The 19,198-nt window shown below is 35.8% G+C and overlaps 1 protein-coding gene across 3 annotated transcripts in view; it reads left to right on the top strand.

Annotated features, from left to right (window-relative positions):
• The window catches only part of RBM26 (RNA binding motif protein 26), a 58,792-nt gene that overhangs the window by 20,792 nt on the left and 18,802 nt on the right, over positions 1-19,198 (top strand). The window contains exons 7-17 of one of the 3 annotated variants that reach the window (XM_010079552.1): positions 535-774; positions 2,233-2,373; positions 2,751-2,891; positions 3,712-3,823; positions 5,334-5,493; positions 6,881-7,045; positions 10,548-10,679; positions 11,690-11,761; positions 14,924-15,052; positions 17,294-17,368; positions 18,011-18,181. In XM_010079552.1, the coding sequence (XP_010077854.1) occupies positions 535-774; positions 2,233-2,373; positions 2,751-2,891; positions 3,712-3,823; positions 5,334-5,493; positions 6,881-7,045; positions 10,548-10,679; positions 11,690-11,761; positions 14,924-15,052; positions 17,294-17,368; positions 18,011-18,181 (1,538 nt within the window). Of the gene's footprint in view, positions 1-534; positions 775-2,232; positions 2,374-2,731; positions 2,892-3,711; positions 3,824-5,333; positions 5,494-6,880; positions 7,046-10,547; positions 10,680-11,689; positions 11,762-14,923; positions 15,053-17,293; positions 17,369-18,010; positions 18,182-19,198 lie in introns of all 3 variants that reach the window. The other 2 variants (XM_010079551.1, XM_010079553.1) reach the window with 2 other exon arrangements.

The following is a 19,198-nucleotide window of genomic DNA, read 5'->3' on the forward strand; positions in this document are numbered from 1 at the left end:
ATATGTATGTATACATACACATACACAATACATACATATCTAAATAAAAAAGTTTTTTGCTCTTACATAGTCGCATTAATCTACAGCAAAATATTCTAATTCTTTCTGACATAATTGCAAAAGAGAAAAAATAATTGGAGTGAATTTTCTCATGTTGGAATTTTAATAAACTTCAATTGAGTTTCTCGATCCCAGTATCTGCACTTTGACTTAGAAGCACTGTATTTTTGTTACTGTGATGACACCCAGATTTCATTCTTTGCTTTCACAGTTTGTTACAATTCAGTGCAGAGTTAATTCTTCAAGAAAAATCTAATTCCTGTACTTATTCTGCTAGAATGTTGCTGCACTCTTCCTGTGGGCTGATTCTTAAAATAAACGGTCAATTTCATTTTCTAATATAAATTTTTGCTGGCATGTGAAGCTCTTAATTGACAAACTGTTGCATTACACATAAAAAATCTCATATCTACTCTGAATCAAACTACAGCTGCTGAATGCTAACAACATTTCTTTTTGGTTTTGATGTTTCAGAAAAGGGTTTCTGTATGAGAGGAGATATGTGCCCTTTTGATCATGGAAGCGACCCAGTAGTGGTAGAAGATGTGAATCTTCCTGGCATTCTGCCTTTTCCAGCACAACCCCCTGTTGTCGAAGGACCACCTCCTCCTGGACTTCCTCCCCCTCCTCCAATTCTGAGTCCTCCTCCTGTTAACCTTAGACCTCCAGTACCGCCACCAGGCCCCTTACCACCTAGTCTTCCACCTGTAACAGGTAATTAAAAGAGATTAAAACCCTTTTTTTGTTAGGAAAGCCTGGGTGTTACTTGGGTTGTGTACAGTGCAAAAAGCTGTTTTAAGAATGCCAGCTATATTTTAGAAAGTTGTTGTATGCTCTGCTATGGCATAGCTTACCCCAGAATGATTGGTTTTTATGGTAATTGTTGCAGAATTGATTGTTGTAAAATTTGCATGTTAAATGTGAATCTTGACTATGCAGTAATATTCTAATTGTGTTTAAGCAAAAGCATGGCATGGCAAAACTCAGTTCCTTGGGTTTTATGGAAAAGTTCTCTGAAAGTGACTACTGTTAGAAGGGAAAATCCTGGAAACAACAGACATTTGGCATTTCAGTTGAAATACTAACATTAATGAGAATTCATGACCATGTAAGATTTATGCCTGAAAATGTAATTTGCAAATAATTTCGAAACTAAACTTCTAACTAAGAAAATTCTCCAGCTGTTTTACTCTTTCATTGAAAAGTACTTTGGTTCAAGCACTAAAAATTACGTGAAGACTTGCGGGCCAGCCCCTCATTTATAAAATAGTAGTTTAATATTTTATTCCCTTGTGTGGTTTAAAAACTGTTATTTTTATGTGATTATTCCTATTTTTTTAATTAACTTAGATGTGCCACTTGGTAGAATTATTCAAGAATAATTGATATTTGAGATTACTTGTAAGTTTCTTAAGCTGTTTTCATTTCTGGTTGATAGTAGACTTAAGTAAGAATTTAATTTATATATGTCACTTAGTATAGAGAGTGATTAGTATTGAGAGCAACTGTTTTGCTAGGGTGATCAGTTCTGCCTCACCAGCTGTTTCCAGATCTGTGTGGAAAGTCCAAATATGTGACTTAGTGTCTTTTTGTGGTTTTGCCAATGATTAAATTGAAGGTCAGGCTTCACTGCTGAGTTCTGAAAGTGTCATGTTACCCTGTTGTAAAAAATGTCCAACCAACCAACCAAAACAACCCCGCAGTTTTAAGAAGGATCCCTTTGACTTTCTGACAGAGTTGTAGGTTTCTCCTTGGGTGTTTGCAAAAATAATTTCAATCAAGTTAGTTATTGTCATCATAGAATATTTTTGTTATACACTATTAAAAAATAGATTCTTTTTTCTTTGAGGGGGTTTTACAGGGATATAAAGATCTTCTGTTGGTGAAGATAAATACTGGGTTAGCAATTAAATTTTGCTTATAGAAGGGTGTTTGGAGAAATGTTAAACTATTCAAATACTTTTCTCTGTAATCTTAAGTTCTGAGTCATTTGCTGGTGGGGATGGTTTCATATGAATGAATGGTGCAGCATCATGTCTGGATACATACTCTCTCACCCTCTTTTTTTTAAATAGCCTTAAAAACATTTCAGATCACTTTCATTGTGAGTTGAGTGTAATGTAAGTCTAGTGGATAATAAATGAACGCAGTGTTTTCCTTTGTTTTTGGCAGGACCACCCCCTCCACTTCCCCCATTGCAGCCTGCTGGCATGGATGCTCCCCCAAACTCAGCAACTAGCTCAGTTCCTACTGTTGTTACAACGGGTATTCATCACCAGCCGCCTCCTGCTCCACCCTCTCTTTTTACAGCAGGTGTAGTACTGAGGCTTTGCCCACAAGGTTTGCTAAATAGAATAACATTGATTCATATTGTACTGTACTTTTTAGAGATTATAATTTCATAGTTTGTGAGAATAAGTCTGTGTCATTTTAGACCGTAACAGTAACTTAACACCTTTTTTCTAACTTGGTTCAGAATAGAAGTAAAATTTGCATGTAAAATGTGGATCTTGACAATGGAATAATATTTTCACTGTGTTTAAGCAGAAAACTTGGCACGGCAGTTTCTTAGGAGAGTTGTTACACTCTTCCATTGTAACTGTATCTTATAATTAAGTGAAATATTGTATTTGATACCTTAAGGGTTTTAACTGCAGTTTATTTTAATTAGACAATTTCTTTGTTACCAGAAACGTACGACACAGATGGCTATAATCCAGAAGCTCCAAGTATAACAAATACTTCAAGACCTATGTATAGACATAGAGTACATGCCCAAAGACCAAATTTGATAGGACTTACATCAGGTGATATGGATCTACCGCCCAGAGGTACGCTCTCAAAGCTATGCTTACTTAGTTTAGCTGACTAATGCAGATTGAGGCAGTTTTCAGAGAATGTAATACTGGAAAGCATTGTATTTTTTAAAGTCATCTGTAACAGGCTGATTTTTGCTGCAGAGAGGGGAGTCATTTTTGTCTGGTAGCAGACAGTTGTGCGTGACTGATCTTAACCTCGTAGTTCCTATGGCCCTGAAAAGTAAACGGCAGCATACAAAATGAGAAAGGCGGAGTGATAAACTCACTTTTTTTTAATGTGGATTTGTTTACATTTCTCTGTATTTGTATTTAATCTTATGTTTCTGTTGGTGTATTTCCAGTGAGAACTCGCCCAATGTGACTCCTGTTCTTCACCAAGACACACTCCCAACCCATCCCTAAATCTTATTCATAGGTGTTAGTGCTTTGGAGTACTGTACATTTCCTATCACAAGCATTGTTGTGTGTGCCATCTGGTAGCTAAATGGAGGTGTTAGCAGAAATGGTGTGAGCCTCAGAGTCTTGCATGGGACATTGTGAATTGCCACATGCAGTCTTCTTGAGGCAGATGCCTTCTGTCACACCTGTTGTTTTCTTTATGTGAGATGTTACTGTGACAGAAATACTGTCTGCTTTGATCTGTCACAGCATCTGTTGATAGTTAAGAAGAAAAGTCTGTGACCAAGAGTTGATCCAGTTTCAACAAGGATCATAGTAATTTCAAAATGAACAGTTGTACTTTTCAATGCAAATTCAGTGTGAGCAGAATACCTTTTTACAATCAAAGCCACAGAAAATAAATAAAAAAAAAAATATTTTCGTTTGTTTACAGAAAAGCCTCCCAATAAAAGTAGTATGAGAATAGTGGTAGATGCTGAATCCAGGAAAAGAACAATTGGTGCAGGTGATGGTGGAATTCCTACAAAGAAGACTTGGTTTGACAAGTGAGTGATCATTAACACGAGGTTGGATTAATAGTTGGAATTCTGTGGAGCTCTTTTCTGTAATACAAGACATACATAAATCTATATAAATTGTAAGCAAGTTAACCTGTGAATAAGCTGTCTGTACTAAAGTAAATCGCACTACAGAGGGTTCTGTCTTTGACCGTCTTCTCTCAAACGCAATGTAGAGATAGCTGAAGTTGCTTTGAATGATACAAAGATCTGCTCCTTGACAGCTGGAATGATTTCAGAAACAGTGAAGCTGCATTGTAATCGTTGTTAGGGATGACTGAGAGCAGCCCTGAGGAGAAATACTTGGGGATGTTGGTTGATGAGAAGCTGAACATGAGCTGGCAGTGTGCGCTTGCAGCCCAGAAAGCCAACTGTGTTTTGGGCTGCATCAAAAGAAGAGTGATCAGCAGGTTGAGGGCGGTGATTCTCCCCCTCTAATCTGCTCTCGTGAGACCCCACCTGGAGTACTGTGTTCAGATGTGGGGCCCCCAACATAAGAAAGACATGGACCTGTTGGAGCGAGTCCAGTGGAGGGTCACAAAAATGATCAGAGGGATGGAGCATGTCCTCTATGAGGACAGGCTGAGGGAGTTGGGGTTGTTTAGCCTAGAAAAGAGAAGGTTCTGGGGAGACCTTAGAGCAGCCTTCCAGTACCTGAAGTGGGACTACAGGAGAGATGGGGAGGGCCTCTTGATGAGGGAGTGTAGTGAGAGGACGAGGGCTAACGGTTTTAAGCTTGAGAGTAGATTTAGTTGAGATATTAGGAAGAAACTTTTTCCTTGGAGCATGGTGAGGCACTGGAACAGGTTGCCCAGGGAAGTTGTGGATGCCCCATCCCTGGAGGTGTTCAAGGCCAGGCTGGATGAGGCTTTGAGCAACCTGGTTTAGTGGAGGGTGTCCCTGCCCATGGCAGGGGGGTTGGAACTAGATGGTGTTTAAATTCCTTTCCCACGCAAACCATTCTGTGATTCTATGACTGGTTTTAGTTTTGAAATGTGAATTGCATAATTGCTATTTTGGATTGAGTTGCCAGATATGGTACTGACATAAAATCTAGGGTGCAGTTCTTAGTGTACGGATATAACTTGGGTGACAAAAGGTTGGAAGGGATTTTAAGAGGTTACTGGGACTGAAGAGAGCCCTGAAGTGAGTTATTTGAAATGTTAGTGGGGAAATTCCATGGAATAGCTGAGAAATAGTTTTTGGAAAGGAGCGATGTGGAAGTCGGGACTTAACTGACACAAGCAAATTATTGTGAGTTATCTTGCAGATTTATGTGCTGAGGTACACTGAGAGTATTGGTGGAGAAAACTGCAGGTGTATGGGCCTGTGTGCTGTACTCTCCTACACTTTTCTAAAATTGCCTTTTTTTTTTTGAAGTCTGCAGATCTTTCTCTCTGTGTCTCATCCACACATGCTCCTATGTTAAGTGTATGTAATTTAACATTGTGCTTGCTAGCTTGCTATGGATTTCTGGCTTGGTTTTCATTTGTTGCAGGCAAAATTTTAACAGAACAAATAGTCCAGGTTTCCAGAAGAAGGTGCAGTTTGGAAATGAAAATACGAAACTGGAATTGAGGAAGGTTCCCCCAGAACTGAACAATATCAGCAAACTTAATGAGCACTTCAGTAAGTTTGGAAACTTAGTCAACTTGCAGGTAAGAGTCAATGAAGAGAAGGCAGTGTGCTTTGACTTAATGATAGGGGTAGTTGCTAAAAGGATAATGCCAATTCTTTTTTAACTGGTTCCCTGAAACTGTTCTTACTGTTTTCCTAACTTGTTTCTTTAACATGATCTCATTGTTTTTAGTGGAATTGTCATTGTAGAAGGAGAAATTAAATGTTCTAGTCTTCTGTTAGATTTTGAACCAAGTTTTCCTCACAGAGACGACTTTCAAGATACATTGTTTGAAACATTGAAAATTGGTTGCTAGTGTTTTTCCTTCACCCCTTTTTTCAAGTTTGGATCTGATATCATAAGCACTCCTTTTTGAGATAAATTATGAGTACAAAAAACCTGTATTTTTCACCCAGAAACCAGTCCCTGTGATATAATTGCTTTCTAGTCCCATAGTAATGGCATTTTACAGTTCATGCTGTATCTGAGTGACCTACATTTATGAACAGAGTAAGGAAACAATTGGAGAAAGATGCAAAAGAGATTCAAAGAACTAAGTCCTAGCTCAGGCTGGTGTTACATATTGCTGGCTGTATGTGTAACATAAATATTTCGTATCCAGTCTCTAATCCACTCAGTCTGATCTTTCATCATGTTTCATTATCAACAAGTTTCAAAAGCTGGTGTTTTGATGTATGCTTTCTTGTTTATACTGAGAGGTTGAATGAAGAGGTGAAGGTGTTCATGTGTAATGATACAGCACAAAATAAACTTCCTGTGCCTGTCTGAAGACTGAGGGAATTTAAATCTCTCTTAATCGCTCTTAAATGTTTCTTCAGCCTTTCCATAGGTTGCCTAAGAATATGAGTGTATTAGCAGGCAGTATGATTGAGTAAGGCAAGTAGAACTGTGTGTGAATGTGTAGAGACAGATGGATATGCAGATAGATATTGCAAGCTATGCTCTTCTTCTGAAAGGTATGATTTTGTCCTTTGAAGGTGTCTAAAATAGTATGTTAATGCTCAAAGGAGGAAAACCAAAATTAACTTTGTTTAGCTCTGATACTAGATAGGACATTTATTAACTGAGCCCAGTACTTTTTGTAGCAATTTTCTTTATTTCAGTGATGCTTCCTTGTCTTTCAAATAGCTACCCATATTTGCAATTAGAAATACCATTTAGGTATTTTACTTCATTCTGTTTTGGATTTTTTTATCTATTCTTAAAGTTTATCAGCTTAATCTCGAGGTTTCTTCTTGACACCAGGCTTTTCAAACAGAATCATGAACAAGAAGTATTTATCTGCTGACCCATATTGGGTTTAAATTGTAAGCTTCTGAACCTTGAAGCTAGTTGTTTTATGATAATCGAGATACAAATGAAAATCCTACATGCAGTAAGTTTTGTTCTTCTGTTTTAAATCTTAGGTGGCATATCAAGGTGATCCAGAAGGTGCCCTTATTCAGTTTGCCACACACGAGGAAGCAAAGAAAGCTATATCAAGTACAGAAGCAGTATTAAATAATCGTTTTATTAAGGTTTATTGGCATCGAGAAGGCAGTGCACCGCAAATCCAAACTACCACACAGAAGGTAGAGGACCTGTGTCTATTCTATCTAGATTGTTATGTAAAATATAATATTTTAAATATTTTAAAAAGTTTATAGAGAGTAAACAAAGTGCTTTTGAAAAAATTAATACTTCATGTAATTGTTTTTCAAAAGTTACTCTTGAATTCTAGATGTTTTGACCTCAGATGTAAAGTTCAGGAGTTGATTAGTAAGATAAGGCTGAAGGTCTTTAAAGAAAGCCCTTCTGTGTTTCACAAAGAATTCCACTCTGTTGCCATCTCATGTGAAGCAAGATTTGAAAAGCTGTGTGCTAAGTAAGATCTATTTTGCTTTAACTAGCATAGGCTTTTTTTTCTGCCCCTTCTGGTGAGCATGAGAAAGGGGAGTTGCATTCCTTTTCTTGGGAGATTATCTCAGTTTTCTTCCAAAAGGTGCTGGTTTTTCCAGTCTTTTTTTTGCTTTTTTCTTTCCTGTTGAGCATGCATACTGCTATTGAAAGTAGCAGTAGAATTTGTTCTACACAAAGGTACATATGTATATATATATATATAGATACATATACATACAGATGGAGAGAGAGAGGAGACATGTTCAACAGTGTAAGAGAAGAGCTGCAATAGAGAGACTAATTTTGTAGAAACTAATCAGGGACACTTTGTTTTTAAGTGGAGAGGGAGGTGCTGATCTCCCAGTATCCAGTGATGGGACATGTGGGAATGGTTCAAAGCTGCATTGTGGGGGGTTCAGACTTGATGTTAGCAAGCATTTCTTTACCAAAAGGGTGGTCAGAGAGCAAAACAAACTTCCTAGAGAGGTGGTCAATGCCCCATGCCTGTCAGTGTTTAAGAGGTGTTTGAGTAATACCCTTAATAACATGCTTTAACTTGTGACTAGCCCTCAAATGATCTGATGGTTGTTGTAGGTCCCTTCCAACTGAGCTATTCTCTTCTGGTCTACTTTTTTGATTGAATTGCACAGTGGAGCACCTATTAGTAGATGTCATGTGCATAGTAGGCTTGGCAGCTTTCAAAGATTATGAAACAGCAATTACTGTTACGGAGCTTAAATTCATAACATGCAGCCAGCCAAATCAGATTTCTTGGCAGGCATAGTGGTTCTACTCAAACGTAAGGGGAAGCTTGGATTCTCTGAGGTCATGTAGGCTGTTGGATAGTCTTGTCAGCCAGATCTTGGTGCAGCAAGTCCTTCTAAATACTTGTGTATCCTGCTTTGTTGGATTTGCTGTCAGTATGGAACAACACATTCTACACTTAGAAAATACAAGGCAGGCTCTGTAGAAGAAACATTCATGTATATTTGTTTACTGGTATAATGAACAAATGAGTTGTTAGAGCAGCAATTGAAAGAATCCTCTAAGTTCTTAAATTCGTTCTTTCTCTGAGTAGTGTATGTCTTCATCATTCAGAACTAATGACCTGGCTTTCCATAGCAATCCTGCTGTAGGGCACTTGAGGTAACAGTTCCCTTTCTCTCATTTTGTAACAAATACCCAGCTTTTAATCTAAAAAAAAAAAAAAAAATGCAGTTTTAAGGACACCTGTCTTACTCTCTTCCCGATTATCATCCTTTAGATTTGAGTTTGGATTAAAATTAGTAAATATCATTGATGCTTGATCTGAAGTTGTGCTGTGCAAAATAGTATTTATTTTCTAAGCTTGATTTACATCTGATCAGCCAGAAGAGGGCAGTGGAGTATATTATTTGCATTCATACAGTCATTACCTCTCTTGAGAAGGATAGCTTGAATAGTTACTGACATCAGCCTATTTGCTGATTATGTTTTCCAGCTTGGAGTATTAACTCTGCATTTCTAAACAAGTATCTTATCTGTGTATTAGTTATTTTGTGAAACATCAATTGTAAATAGTCTTGGGGTCTGAGAATGAATTCCCCTTGGCACCAGATGACAGTATTAAGGGTTACTGCTTCACAAAGGACAGCCTCTCATCATGTGTCAGGAAACTACAATTTGTAGTGTGTTATGAGCGATAGAGGGCACACAGTGACAAGAAAAATTTAAACAGGAAAGTAGTGCAATGCTAATCAATGCTTTAATCTTCCTCTATCTCAAAATATAACACAAATTGTTGAGGTATTTTTATTTATTTATTAAAAAACAGGTATTTTTATTCACAAGCCTTTCAGGAGCATGAGTATTTACTTCCCTTTATATTGAAATTAGTATTTGGTATCATATCTACAAGTAGTATGGAAACTCTATACTACTTCATAGACTATAAGTATTTGAATTTTTGTCTAAGATATCTGGTGCATTAATTAATTACAGCTGAATTCATTTCACCTGTATTTATAGTGGTTTCTAGACAGACTTTTTTTCTGTGTCAGGCACTAAAGACAGGTTTTTGTTTTGTTTGGTTTTTTTTGTTTGTTTGTTTTTTCCTCAATGTAAAATCAGTTGGCTTTTAAGTTGTCCCATCAGTGTTACCTGGTCATGCACAGTTTCTTGGCCTTTGCTTTTCCCTTAGTAGGATTAGATGGGAAAATTTTTAACTGTGGAAATTCTGAAAGGAATAGAAGTACTTAGTAAAGATGGTGGGAGTCAACCATAATCAATCACCAAATAAAAGACTTCTGCCAGCAAGCAGAAATACTGTGCTCTCCACCTGTTGTAGATAAAACAAGAAGCACTGGGCTTAAAAGGGAACACAGGAGACAGGTTAGATATTAAGAAAGATTTTTCTAATGCTAAAGGATACTGAAACACTTTTGCCTAGAGAGGTGATAGGACCTCTTTCATTGGAAATCGGTAAGAAGTAGATAGATGGATACTGTCAGTAATGGCTTAGATGTAGCTGACTTTGCCCTGGAGTAGAGGAATGGAATAAGTGACCTCCTGAGGGTCATAAATATGACAGGAAGCTTGCTTGGAAGCATACTTTTTCTGTCTTAAGTGTATAATATTTTTGTCAAAAAAAAAAAAAGGCAAGGTGTTTGCTGTCAGGGCATATCCATGGTAGGTTCAAAGATTAGCTGCTTTGTTTTCTTTTTCTTCAGTCCCATGGCTGCACATCCCCATATCCTTCTTTCTTTATGTCCAAGTTAAATACATAGGAGATGACAAGTGACATCTTGCTGCAAAAAGTGAGAGTCTTTATGATACAAGTTTGTATTTTGCCTTTCCATAACTAAATGGCTGATGATGAAAGATTAGTGAAAAGAATCAGAAGCTTATTATTTTTTTTTTCAGTTCTAACAGGTGGAAATTAAGATAGTCTAAGTAGACTTGATTAACAGAAGTAGATCAGAACCGTTTGATCACTTCTGTGAGCTGCAAGTGGAAAACGAAAACAGGTAGTGTAACATCATAAATCTCACAAAGTGTTTTTTTTGGCATCAGGTGAAAAAGCTCTTGAATGATAGAAAGGAAGTGTAAATCTAAATGCCATTGCAGCAATTTCATTGTGTATTTATTGAACTACGTATGTAGCAGCCTTTTGTTGTTAACATGATGTGCTTTTTTGGGGGTGGGTTGGTGTTACAGGTAATACAACCCCTAGTTCAGCAACCTAGTTTACCGGTAGTGAAACAATCAGTCAAGGAGCGATTAGGTCCGGTACCTGCAAGTAATATTGAACCTGCAGAAGCACAGAGTGCCAATACAGAAGTCACTCAGGTATGTATGTAGTCTAAAAATCAGTTCCACATTTTTCTTTCTGTAATAGGTTCCATAGTGTATGAATGTATCTGGGTTACTCATATAGTGCAAGTACATATTTACTACTTATAAGTGCATCTGATTTGATTGTGAGTGGTGTTCTGATATTAAAGTTGTCCTCAGTGCAGTGATACTTGTCTTTCTTACCCAAGCATGGTACTTAGTTTTTAGTATCATAGCTTTTTACTTAGTTTACAAAAAAAAAAAAAAAAAAAAGCTGAAAATATTTCAGTTATGTTGTGGTAAATTGCAGATTTCAGATTTCAAAATAAAGTTGGCTCCTATCCAAAGAACTAAAAGCTGTCCTTTTTTTAGTACTATATCTGTTAAACAGCTAAAACCAGTGGTCAGCTTCTAAAAGTGTTTTCAGTATTTATATGTCACCTTTAATACAAAGAAGAATGTAACCACAGTACCAATATAAATAATGACAGAATATGGCATGTTAACTCCCATTAAAAATAGCCTTAAATTTTTCTGTGTTAGAAGTATTTCATTGTAAGCATGATGCTGCTTTAGTTTTACTTTTGAAAAGGAAGACCAACACACTTCAGAAACATTTGTAGTTTAAATTCACAAGACAACTTTCTGTAATTGATGTCTGCAAATAGGTAATTATAAAAAAGAAAAACTGAAGTGTCTTTAAAATGGCCAGTGTAGGTAATCCACTGCCAGCTAGCATGTCATGGACTTGTTGCAAGGAATACGTAGTATAATATTTGATTCCAAATTTGGCTTTCTCTTTGTCTGTCCAGTCTATTTATAGATGTATATTAACTGTAAAATCAAATAGCTAAAATTCTTTTTATCAACTGCTTTAATATTATTTTTCTTGTATTGTTGCTCAAATGTCTATGGTTTTATTAGTTAAATATGTTTTTTTCTAAATTCCTAAGATTTGGAATTACACATGAAACTAAAATATTCGTAAAGTATGTTTGAACTATAATTTTATTTTGTTTTCTTAGAATGTGACTAAATTATCTGTGAAGGATAGACTGGGTTTTGTGTCAAAGCCAGTTACTCCAACAACTGAAAAGGTAAGACAGTGTCTCATATTTTCTTCCTCTCACATTTAATTTCAGTAGAATTAATTTTATTATAAAACCCTTCGTGTCAATATTGTTTGTTTCATAACTAGGATAAAGTTATTTGTTAAAGGTTAGTTTTATGAAGTATAATATTGAAACTCAGCTTAGCAGATGGCTAAATGATTTTAAGAAGACTAGAACATGCTAGGACAGAAGCTGCTCTTCAGTGGGTTTTTGTTTTAATATAGTAGGTTCCATTTATTCAGTCATTAAAAAACCTAGGTATGTTTCAGGATCATGAGTTGTTAGAATAATACAGAAATTTATTTAAAAAATAAATACATTTTGACCCTACATATGAATCTGTGGGAAGTTTTTCTATAAAAATGCTTTTGTGCTTTTGTGTCCCTTAAGAGGTGATGCTGTAAACATTTACCCTCTTCTTTGGTTTTTACAATTTGCAGTACTTGTGAAAAGATAAAAGTGGAAATTAATCAGTATAGAAAGGACAAAGAGACTTGAGGTTGAAAGGTGCATCTGAATTGTGGTTCTAAATTATGTATTTTGCCCAGTGGTTGCAACTTTCAGAACATAAAGTTTTTGATGTGTTTACTTAAGTAGCAAAGTTCACGATGAATGTTTCTGGATCTGTTTAGCACCTTAGGAGACAGGCTTCCCCAGTGTTCGTAACATTCATTTGAGAAGACTTCTGGTTGAAAGGCAGCATGTTTTACCCAGTAACAAGTTTCCTCTGCCTAGGTACATATCTTTTCTATTGGGAATAATGAACGAAGCATTCCCTGCATTTCACCCTCGCCCCCTTACAGTATGGCAGTTAATGCATTTAGTGGAATCTAACAAGTACAATTCACTCCAAAGATACTGTGCTGTATTTAGCATACAAAGGTAACAATACTTAATGTTGAGTTTTAATTGCAGAGGATGTTTCTTAGATTCATTTCAAGCTGAGTAGTCGACCCAAATGCTCTGATCTTGGCTTCTTGCCTATATTTTGGTTTTGGTTTGATTAGTTGCATTCTTATTGCCCTAAGTTAGTTGCAGATGAATATCTTACTGAACTGCATTTTACATACACACTGTATAATTACTTTAGAAATAGGAAGTGTGCTTCAGTTTGAGTGGAAATACTTTTTTTCCCCTCATTCTGTAAGAGTTGAGTTATCCTGAAACACTTTTCTACAAAAAGAGTAAATTAATGCTAAAATAGTTTACTGCTGTGTTGTTCTATAGTACAGACTGATTTTGATCAGCTGCTGGGCTGTTTAGTGGATTGGTTGTGAAGCAGCAGTTTCCTTTGGCAGTTTTGGTAGGGTTCTGAAACTTGATTTGACCTGTTGTTACCTACTACTGTCCCTTTACAAGGAAATACCTTGCTTAGTATGTAGTGACAAAACTCTATAACCATTGGACATTAAAAGATTGACAGCTGTCAGAAAATGTAGATGTCATGTCCTAGTTTGGTTTGGTTTTGTTTTCGTTTTTTTTTGCTTCTGAGTGCAGGGTTTGACAAGAACTTTTCAGTGAGAAAGTAGATAGCTATGCTCCTCGAAGAGCAGGAGGAAAAGATGAAACAGTCATCGTGAGGCCTTTTAAGATCTGTATAGGGACTACCAATTTATGAGCTTGTGAAGTGTTTCACACTGTTCCTTCTTTTGAATAGCATTAAGAAATTTAGGAGACAGTAATGTGTTCGTTGCTTCTTGCTCTTCTATATTAGTTGATGCAGGTACATCTGCTGTGGCATCTCTTCTTATATTAAAAGAGATAAGGAAGCATGGTTCACTCTGCCATGAAGACAGTTCAGGGCAAAAGGAGTGTGTCAATTTGTCTTTACTTGGTCCTTGTGTTTGTTTGTGATGTAGTCTGTCCTAAAGCTACTTTTTAATAGGAATTATTATGATTGGGATGTGCATGTGTTAATGTACTTCAATTAGTTTAAAAAAAAATTCCTTCGTCTCCTTTTCAATGGCCTGCTTAGAGCATTTTATATCAGCTTTTATAATACCCCATAACATGCTTTGATTTTTTTAAATTTTTTTTTGTTCTCTCTGCACTGCCTGCTCTAGAAAATACTGTACTGTGGGAAGTAGTATAAGTAGCACAGTGATGTGAAAAGCTTTTGTATGAGGCGTTGCTGTTGTAAAGTCTTCCAGTCTCTTGATCTTTTCTGTCTTTCTGATGTTTCTTAGCTGTCTCTTTTTTTTCCTCCTGTTGGTGGGCATGGTGTCTGTTTTATGGAGTGCATGGTGACCAATAGACTCTGCATGCATCTTTTATTTTTCCACATATATATGAAGTATTTTTAAGCTCCTGGAAATGATACCAGTTGCATAATTGCTGTGTTTGGCTAACAAGGTGGCCAAGATCATGCCTGTATCTCCAGCACTTAGCCATGGATTTTTCAATACTAACATGGCCAAAATGTCCTTTAAGGAAAGTGATAAGAAAATGGAATAGTCCAAACCTTCAGGTGTTGTGGAGATATACATGGTATATTGTAGAGAGGTTCTAAAGCAGACAACTGTGTTCTCAGTAAGTCATGGAGAAATTTTAATACCTCATTACAAATGTAGGAAAGGGAACAGCGAGACATAGGAGTCTCTTCCTTTGCTGTATGATGTTGAAGACTTCCCTATACTTGAGCTACTTCTTTTTGATAGTGCAAGCTCTACTTTGCACAAACTGCATATGAAAAGGAACTGTTGTATCTACTTTGGACCTTAGTCTCTAAAATTGTGTTGGATTTTTGCTTGGAAAAATTCATACAGCCATGGAAAACTGTATTTTAAACATCAAAACAAAACCAGAAAACTTCAGTTATTCTTGGGAAAATATCAGTCTTCTGTTTCCTTAATTATGATCAAATATTTAAAAATTTAGATATTTGAAACTTGGAAGTGCATCTGAAATCTCAATGGAAAGGATTCATAATCTGATGTTTATGAATCTTATATATCTGATCTGGTGCTGCCTCTTTAAAAATTATTTAACTTCAGCAACTCCAAATATAATGGCTACACCAAATTTTTATATTCCATGTCATCAAAACAGGCAAAAGAAAAGACGCTTATATATTTTTAAGCACTCATGTTTTTTTTAAAAAAAAATGAAATTCACTGGCAAAAAAAATAAAATGATTTCCTCCTATAGGTTTTATCTACTTCTACTGGCTTGACAAAAACTGTGTACAACCCTGCTGCTTTGAAGGCAGCACAGAAATCTTTGCCTGTTGTTTCCACTTCCGTGCTAGACTCTAATGAAGCACAGAAGAAAAAACAGGTAAATTAAATATGCTTCTTTATAAAATGGACCTAGATTGGGAACTTGTGACCACTAGGGATAGTGCACTATGTGTATTCATCTCAAGAGCATAAATGAAGCTAGTTAGAAAATCAAATTCACTATAATGGTTTCTTTTCAAAGGACAAGAAAATTCAGCATTGTTTTGTTCCTTTTTAAGTGTATGTTCAGGCAGTGTAAGCAGGTTTAAAACTCTCTAGAAGTTCAAAGTGTGAAACACGTTCCTGGAAGCAGAATCTCCATGCTGAGGCATGAATTGTCTATTGTGAGAAGGGAGTATAGTATAGTCACTATTCTTCTCTCCTAAACCTTTCTGGAAGTGGCCTTTATTCTCCTTAAACTGGCCTTTATTCTTCGTGTATTTTGTACTTATGACCAAAATTGTCTCTTCACTTGAGAGAACTGAGAACTCTGTGACTCTGCATTTTATTGTTTCCGAAATATAGTTCTCCTGCATCCATTTTTTTTGGTTTGATAGTAGTAGGGGTTTATTTTGGTGGTGGTTTTTTTTTTTTTTTTCTTGTGGGGTTTTTGGGTTTTTTTTGGTTGTTGTTAGTGTTAGGAAGTTCAACAAAAATGCATTTAGCCTTGATTGGGTCATGCAGTTACATTCCAGCTTGCTTAGAATTTTCAGAAGACCCCAGTAAAGGTCCTTTTTCAGGTTTAGTCTTGTAACTGAGAAAAACTAAATATAGGACAGTGTTTATCTTACTGGTTTCAAACTTCAAATTAAGAGTTCAATACTAAGCTAGATGTGAACATAAGTACTGAAAGCAATATGACCATTAAACAAAGATTTGGTAAACTTCTGTAACCAATGTCTAATATATTTGAAATAGCAGTTTGTAGCTGCATGTTAGTTGTGTCATTGGTCCAGACTTTGAATAAATCACTTCGAATTTGGGGATTTCGTTTCATAGTTGTCCCCTAAAACATGTTTTTCAGAAGTAAAACCTTTACCTTTCAAGTTAAGACACTAAGTGCTTGTGAAGTGGCAAAAAGCTTGTAATAAAATTGCCTCATCGTGCCAATTGTAGGGGTTTTTTTGAGAGAAGATGCTGAAGATCTGCTAAGTGATTGGCTCTTTTTTCATGTGCTCTTATTCTCCTTCCTCTTTTCAGAGATTTCTATTACTATATACTAGTACTTGTGGAAAAACATGTTTCTGTGGGAATTGCTCCCTTCTTTCCTCCTGTCTCCCGAGTTTTTTCTTAGCGTTCATCCCCTTGTCTTATCTTCCCTTTCCCTTCAGAAACATAATTGCACCCTGTATTGCAAAACTAACATTTAATGCAGCAGAATTTGTCAGTATTTGGGAAGACATACAGAAACCTTATTACTGTTTCTTTCTATGGCTGTTGTGCGTTTACGCTCTTTGTGTAAGGTTACAGTCTGATTCCAGTTGATCGGTGATATAGAGGTGCAAAATCGTTTTCCACCTCTTCTCTTTTATCCCATTAAATGTATTGATATCGAAGCTCTTAATTATTTTCTGCAAGTATTCTGCTACCTAAGACTTCTCCATTCTGTGTCCGAGAGCAAGAAGCAATTGCTTTCCCTCAAGCAGCATTAGTAGGAGCTGAGCACAGCAGCTGTGGCATCTCCTCCTGCTTCTTCTGAGTGCAGTATGTCACAAATTTATCAGTTTCAATTAATTTTGATTTGCCCGTTGCCATGTCAAGATTCTGTTTTTAGCAGATTGAGTGGTAGTACTTGTCATTTCCAGGTTGTAGTGTTCAGATGCAAAAGAGGTGGTTTTCTTTAGGTAACATTTTTATTTTAGAAGATATGATTTCTTTTCTTTTTGCATGTAAATGTACTGGAGAATGTGTTTTAATTGATGGACTTGATTTACACTTGCTTTCAAGATACTGTTTTTGCATATTTAAACTCTTGTATGTTGTACCTCTTGCAATAGTGTGTTATATTGCCTTTCAACTTTCAGTGAAGTTATGCGAGTGGTTACTTTGTACATAAGTAATAATGAAGTCTTCCTGACACAGATCTAAGAAAGATCATTGGATCCTTCACTAATTTGGTGTGCATTGTTTTCCAAAACAGAATTTGAAATATTACCTGTTAGTACATTGAGTTTCTGTTACTATTTTTTTCTATGTTATTGTAAGTTACTACTGGACAGTTGTCAGATATAGTATATTATTCTTCTGACATTATTTTTCAAAATCTAGAAACTTTCTGTAATTTTTTTTGTGCTTCTAGGAAGCATTACGACTTCAACAAGATGTGAGAAAAAAGAAGCAAGAAATCTTGGAGAAGCACATTGAAACACAAAAGGTAAGATGGTAGCATTAAAGAAAGTCAGCAATTCAGTTGTAAAGTCTCAGTTCACTTCTTTAAAGTATTTCAGAATTTTAGCCATGAGCTACAAAACTGACCTACAAACTAAGTCTTCTCTTAGAATGGTATTATCCCATTATTTTAAGTTTAGAGTTTTAATTGAACTTGTCTTGTGTGTTTACTTAATTACAAACTCACACAGTTTAGGTGCAATTTTAGTTGAAATTGCCTAATTTGGGTGCAACATGCATATGTTTTTTGGAAGCAGTGAAAGCCTGAGGGTTCTACTTGACAAGAACAAGAGAGATTGATATAGAAAAGTATGCATGACTGCGCTCAGGCGTAGCAGGAGAAAAAGGCCAAAATGTCATTTAAGTTGAATAAAAATTTCGAAATAATTTAAGTCTGTTGAGCAAATCTATCCACATGGAGGTATCAGATGCTCATTAGCAGATTAATTCATCAGATATTCAGACAAAGATTTTAATATAAGGTGTTAAAAGCCCTATATGTTGAGTTTGAAGATTACAGCAATAGAAATGCAATAATCTGTTTTTCCATTAGTTGTAATAAGTACTGGAAAACGGATCCGTGATAGCAGTTGCTAAGTAAAAAAAAAATTTTTTTCCAAATTGTCAGATGCTGATTTCAAAGCTGGAGAAGAATAAAGCCATGAAGTCAGAAGACAAAGCAGAAATAATGAAGACACTGGAAATTTTGACTAATAGCATTACCAAGTTAAAGGATGAATTAAAAGGTGTATCACCAGGAGGAGCGGCTCCTTTAAAAAGCATGAAAACTAAGACTCAGGTACTCAAGTTTTGGTCAGCTTATTAATAAGATGAATTCACATGCTTGTGTCTGCAGAGTAAAAATATGCAACCACATCAGCAGTATTTAGTACCATACTGGTTTAATTTTGAAATCTTCTTTGAAGTGAGATTGGCTTTATGCTCTTTTAAAAGGAATGTAGTTCATTTTAAAACCATGCTGTTGCCTGAACGGTTTATCCACTGTTACACAGATATTACATCATCTGGAAAATCAAAAGCTCAAAAATCTTGTAATGATTTATTTTTCCTTATCCAGACATTTTGTGTATAGTCTATTGCTTATTTTTTTGATAGAAATCATGAAAATAGTGTTTGCTATGTAAAAGGATTATCATTGCGCAACACAGATATATTCTGGTCATGTTTAACACACAAAACCAACTGCTTCATGAAACTACTTGACTACTGTACTAGTACGTAATTTTCTGAGGTTTTTTTTATATCACTGCAATTTTTCAATATTTTAAGCTTTTTAGGTTGAAGATTATAGTGGTCGGTTTTCCTTTGATCTAGCTACCCATGTTTGGGTTGTATGTGTGAGAGGAGTTTCCCTCCTCTGCTGTCATTCTTGTTAGTATATGGCCATAACCAGTTTCCCAACTGCTTAAGGATTCAGTTATATTACTTTTTTACATTGCAGTATGTTGCTTTTCATAGAAATATTTGTTCCTAAACAGGTTACAAGGTGTTTAAGAATTAAGCGGGACTTTGAGAAATAACATTTTAAGAAATTAATGTGTTATTTTAACTACATTACAAGCTTTTCTTGCTTTATCAAGTGAGGAAGTGCATACTAATAAAAGAGCAGATTTTTGTACAGTGTATTTTCTGGAAGACAAAAAGCCTTGTTTTTTTTTTTTTTTGCCATTTTTGTTCAGTTCTTAAATCTTCAGAATGCTTAGTCTTTTAATGTTTGGGATTCTGTTTTAAAAAGCTGGTGTAACATTACAATACAGATGTAGTTTAAATGGATCATTAGTTTTCAGTTTGAAAC

Source organism: Pterocles gutturalis, unplaced genomic scaffold, assembly GCF_000699245.1.
Source record: "Pterocles gutturalis isolate BGI_N339 unplaced genomic scaffold, ASM69924v1 scaffold11369, whole genome shotgun sequence".
Classification (NCBI taxonomy): domain Eukaryota; kingdom Metazoa; phylum Chordata; class Aves; order Pterocliformes; family Pteroclidae; genus Pterocles; species Pterocles gutturalis.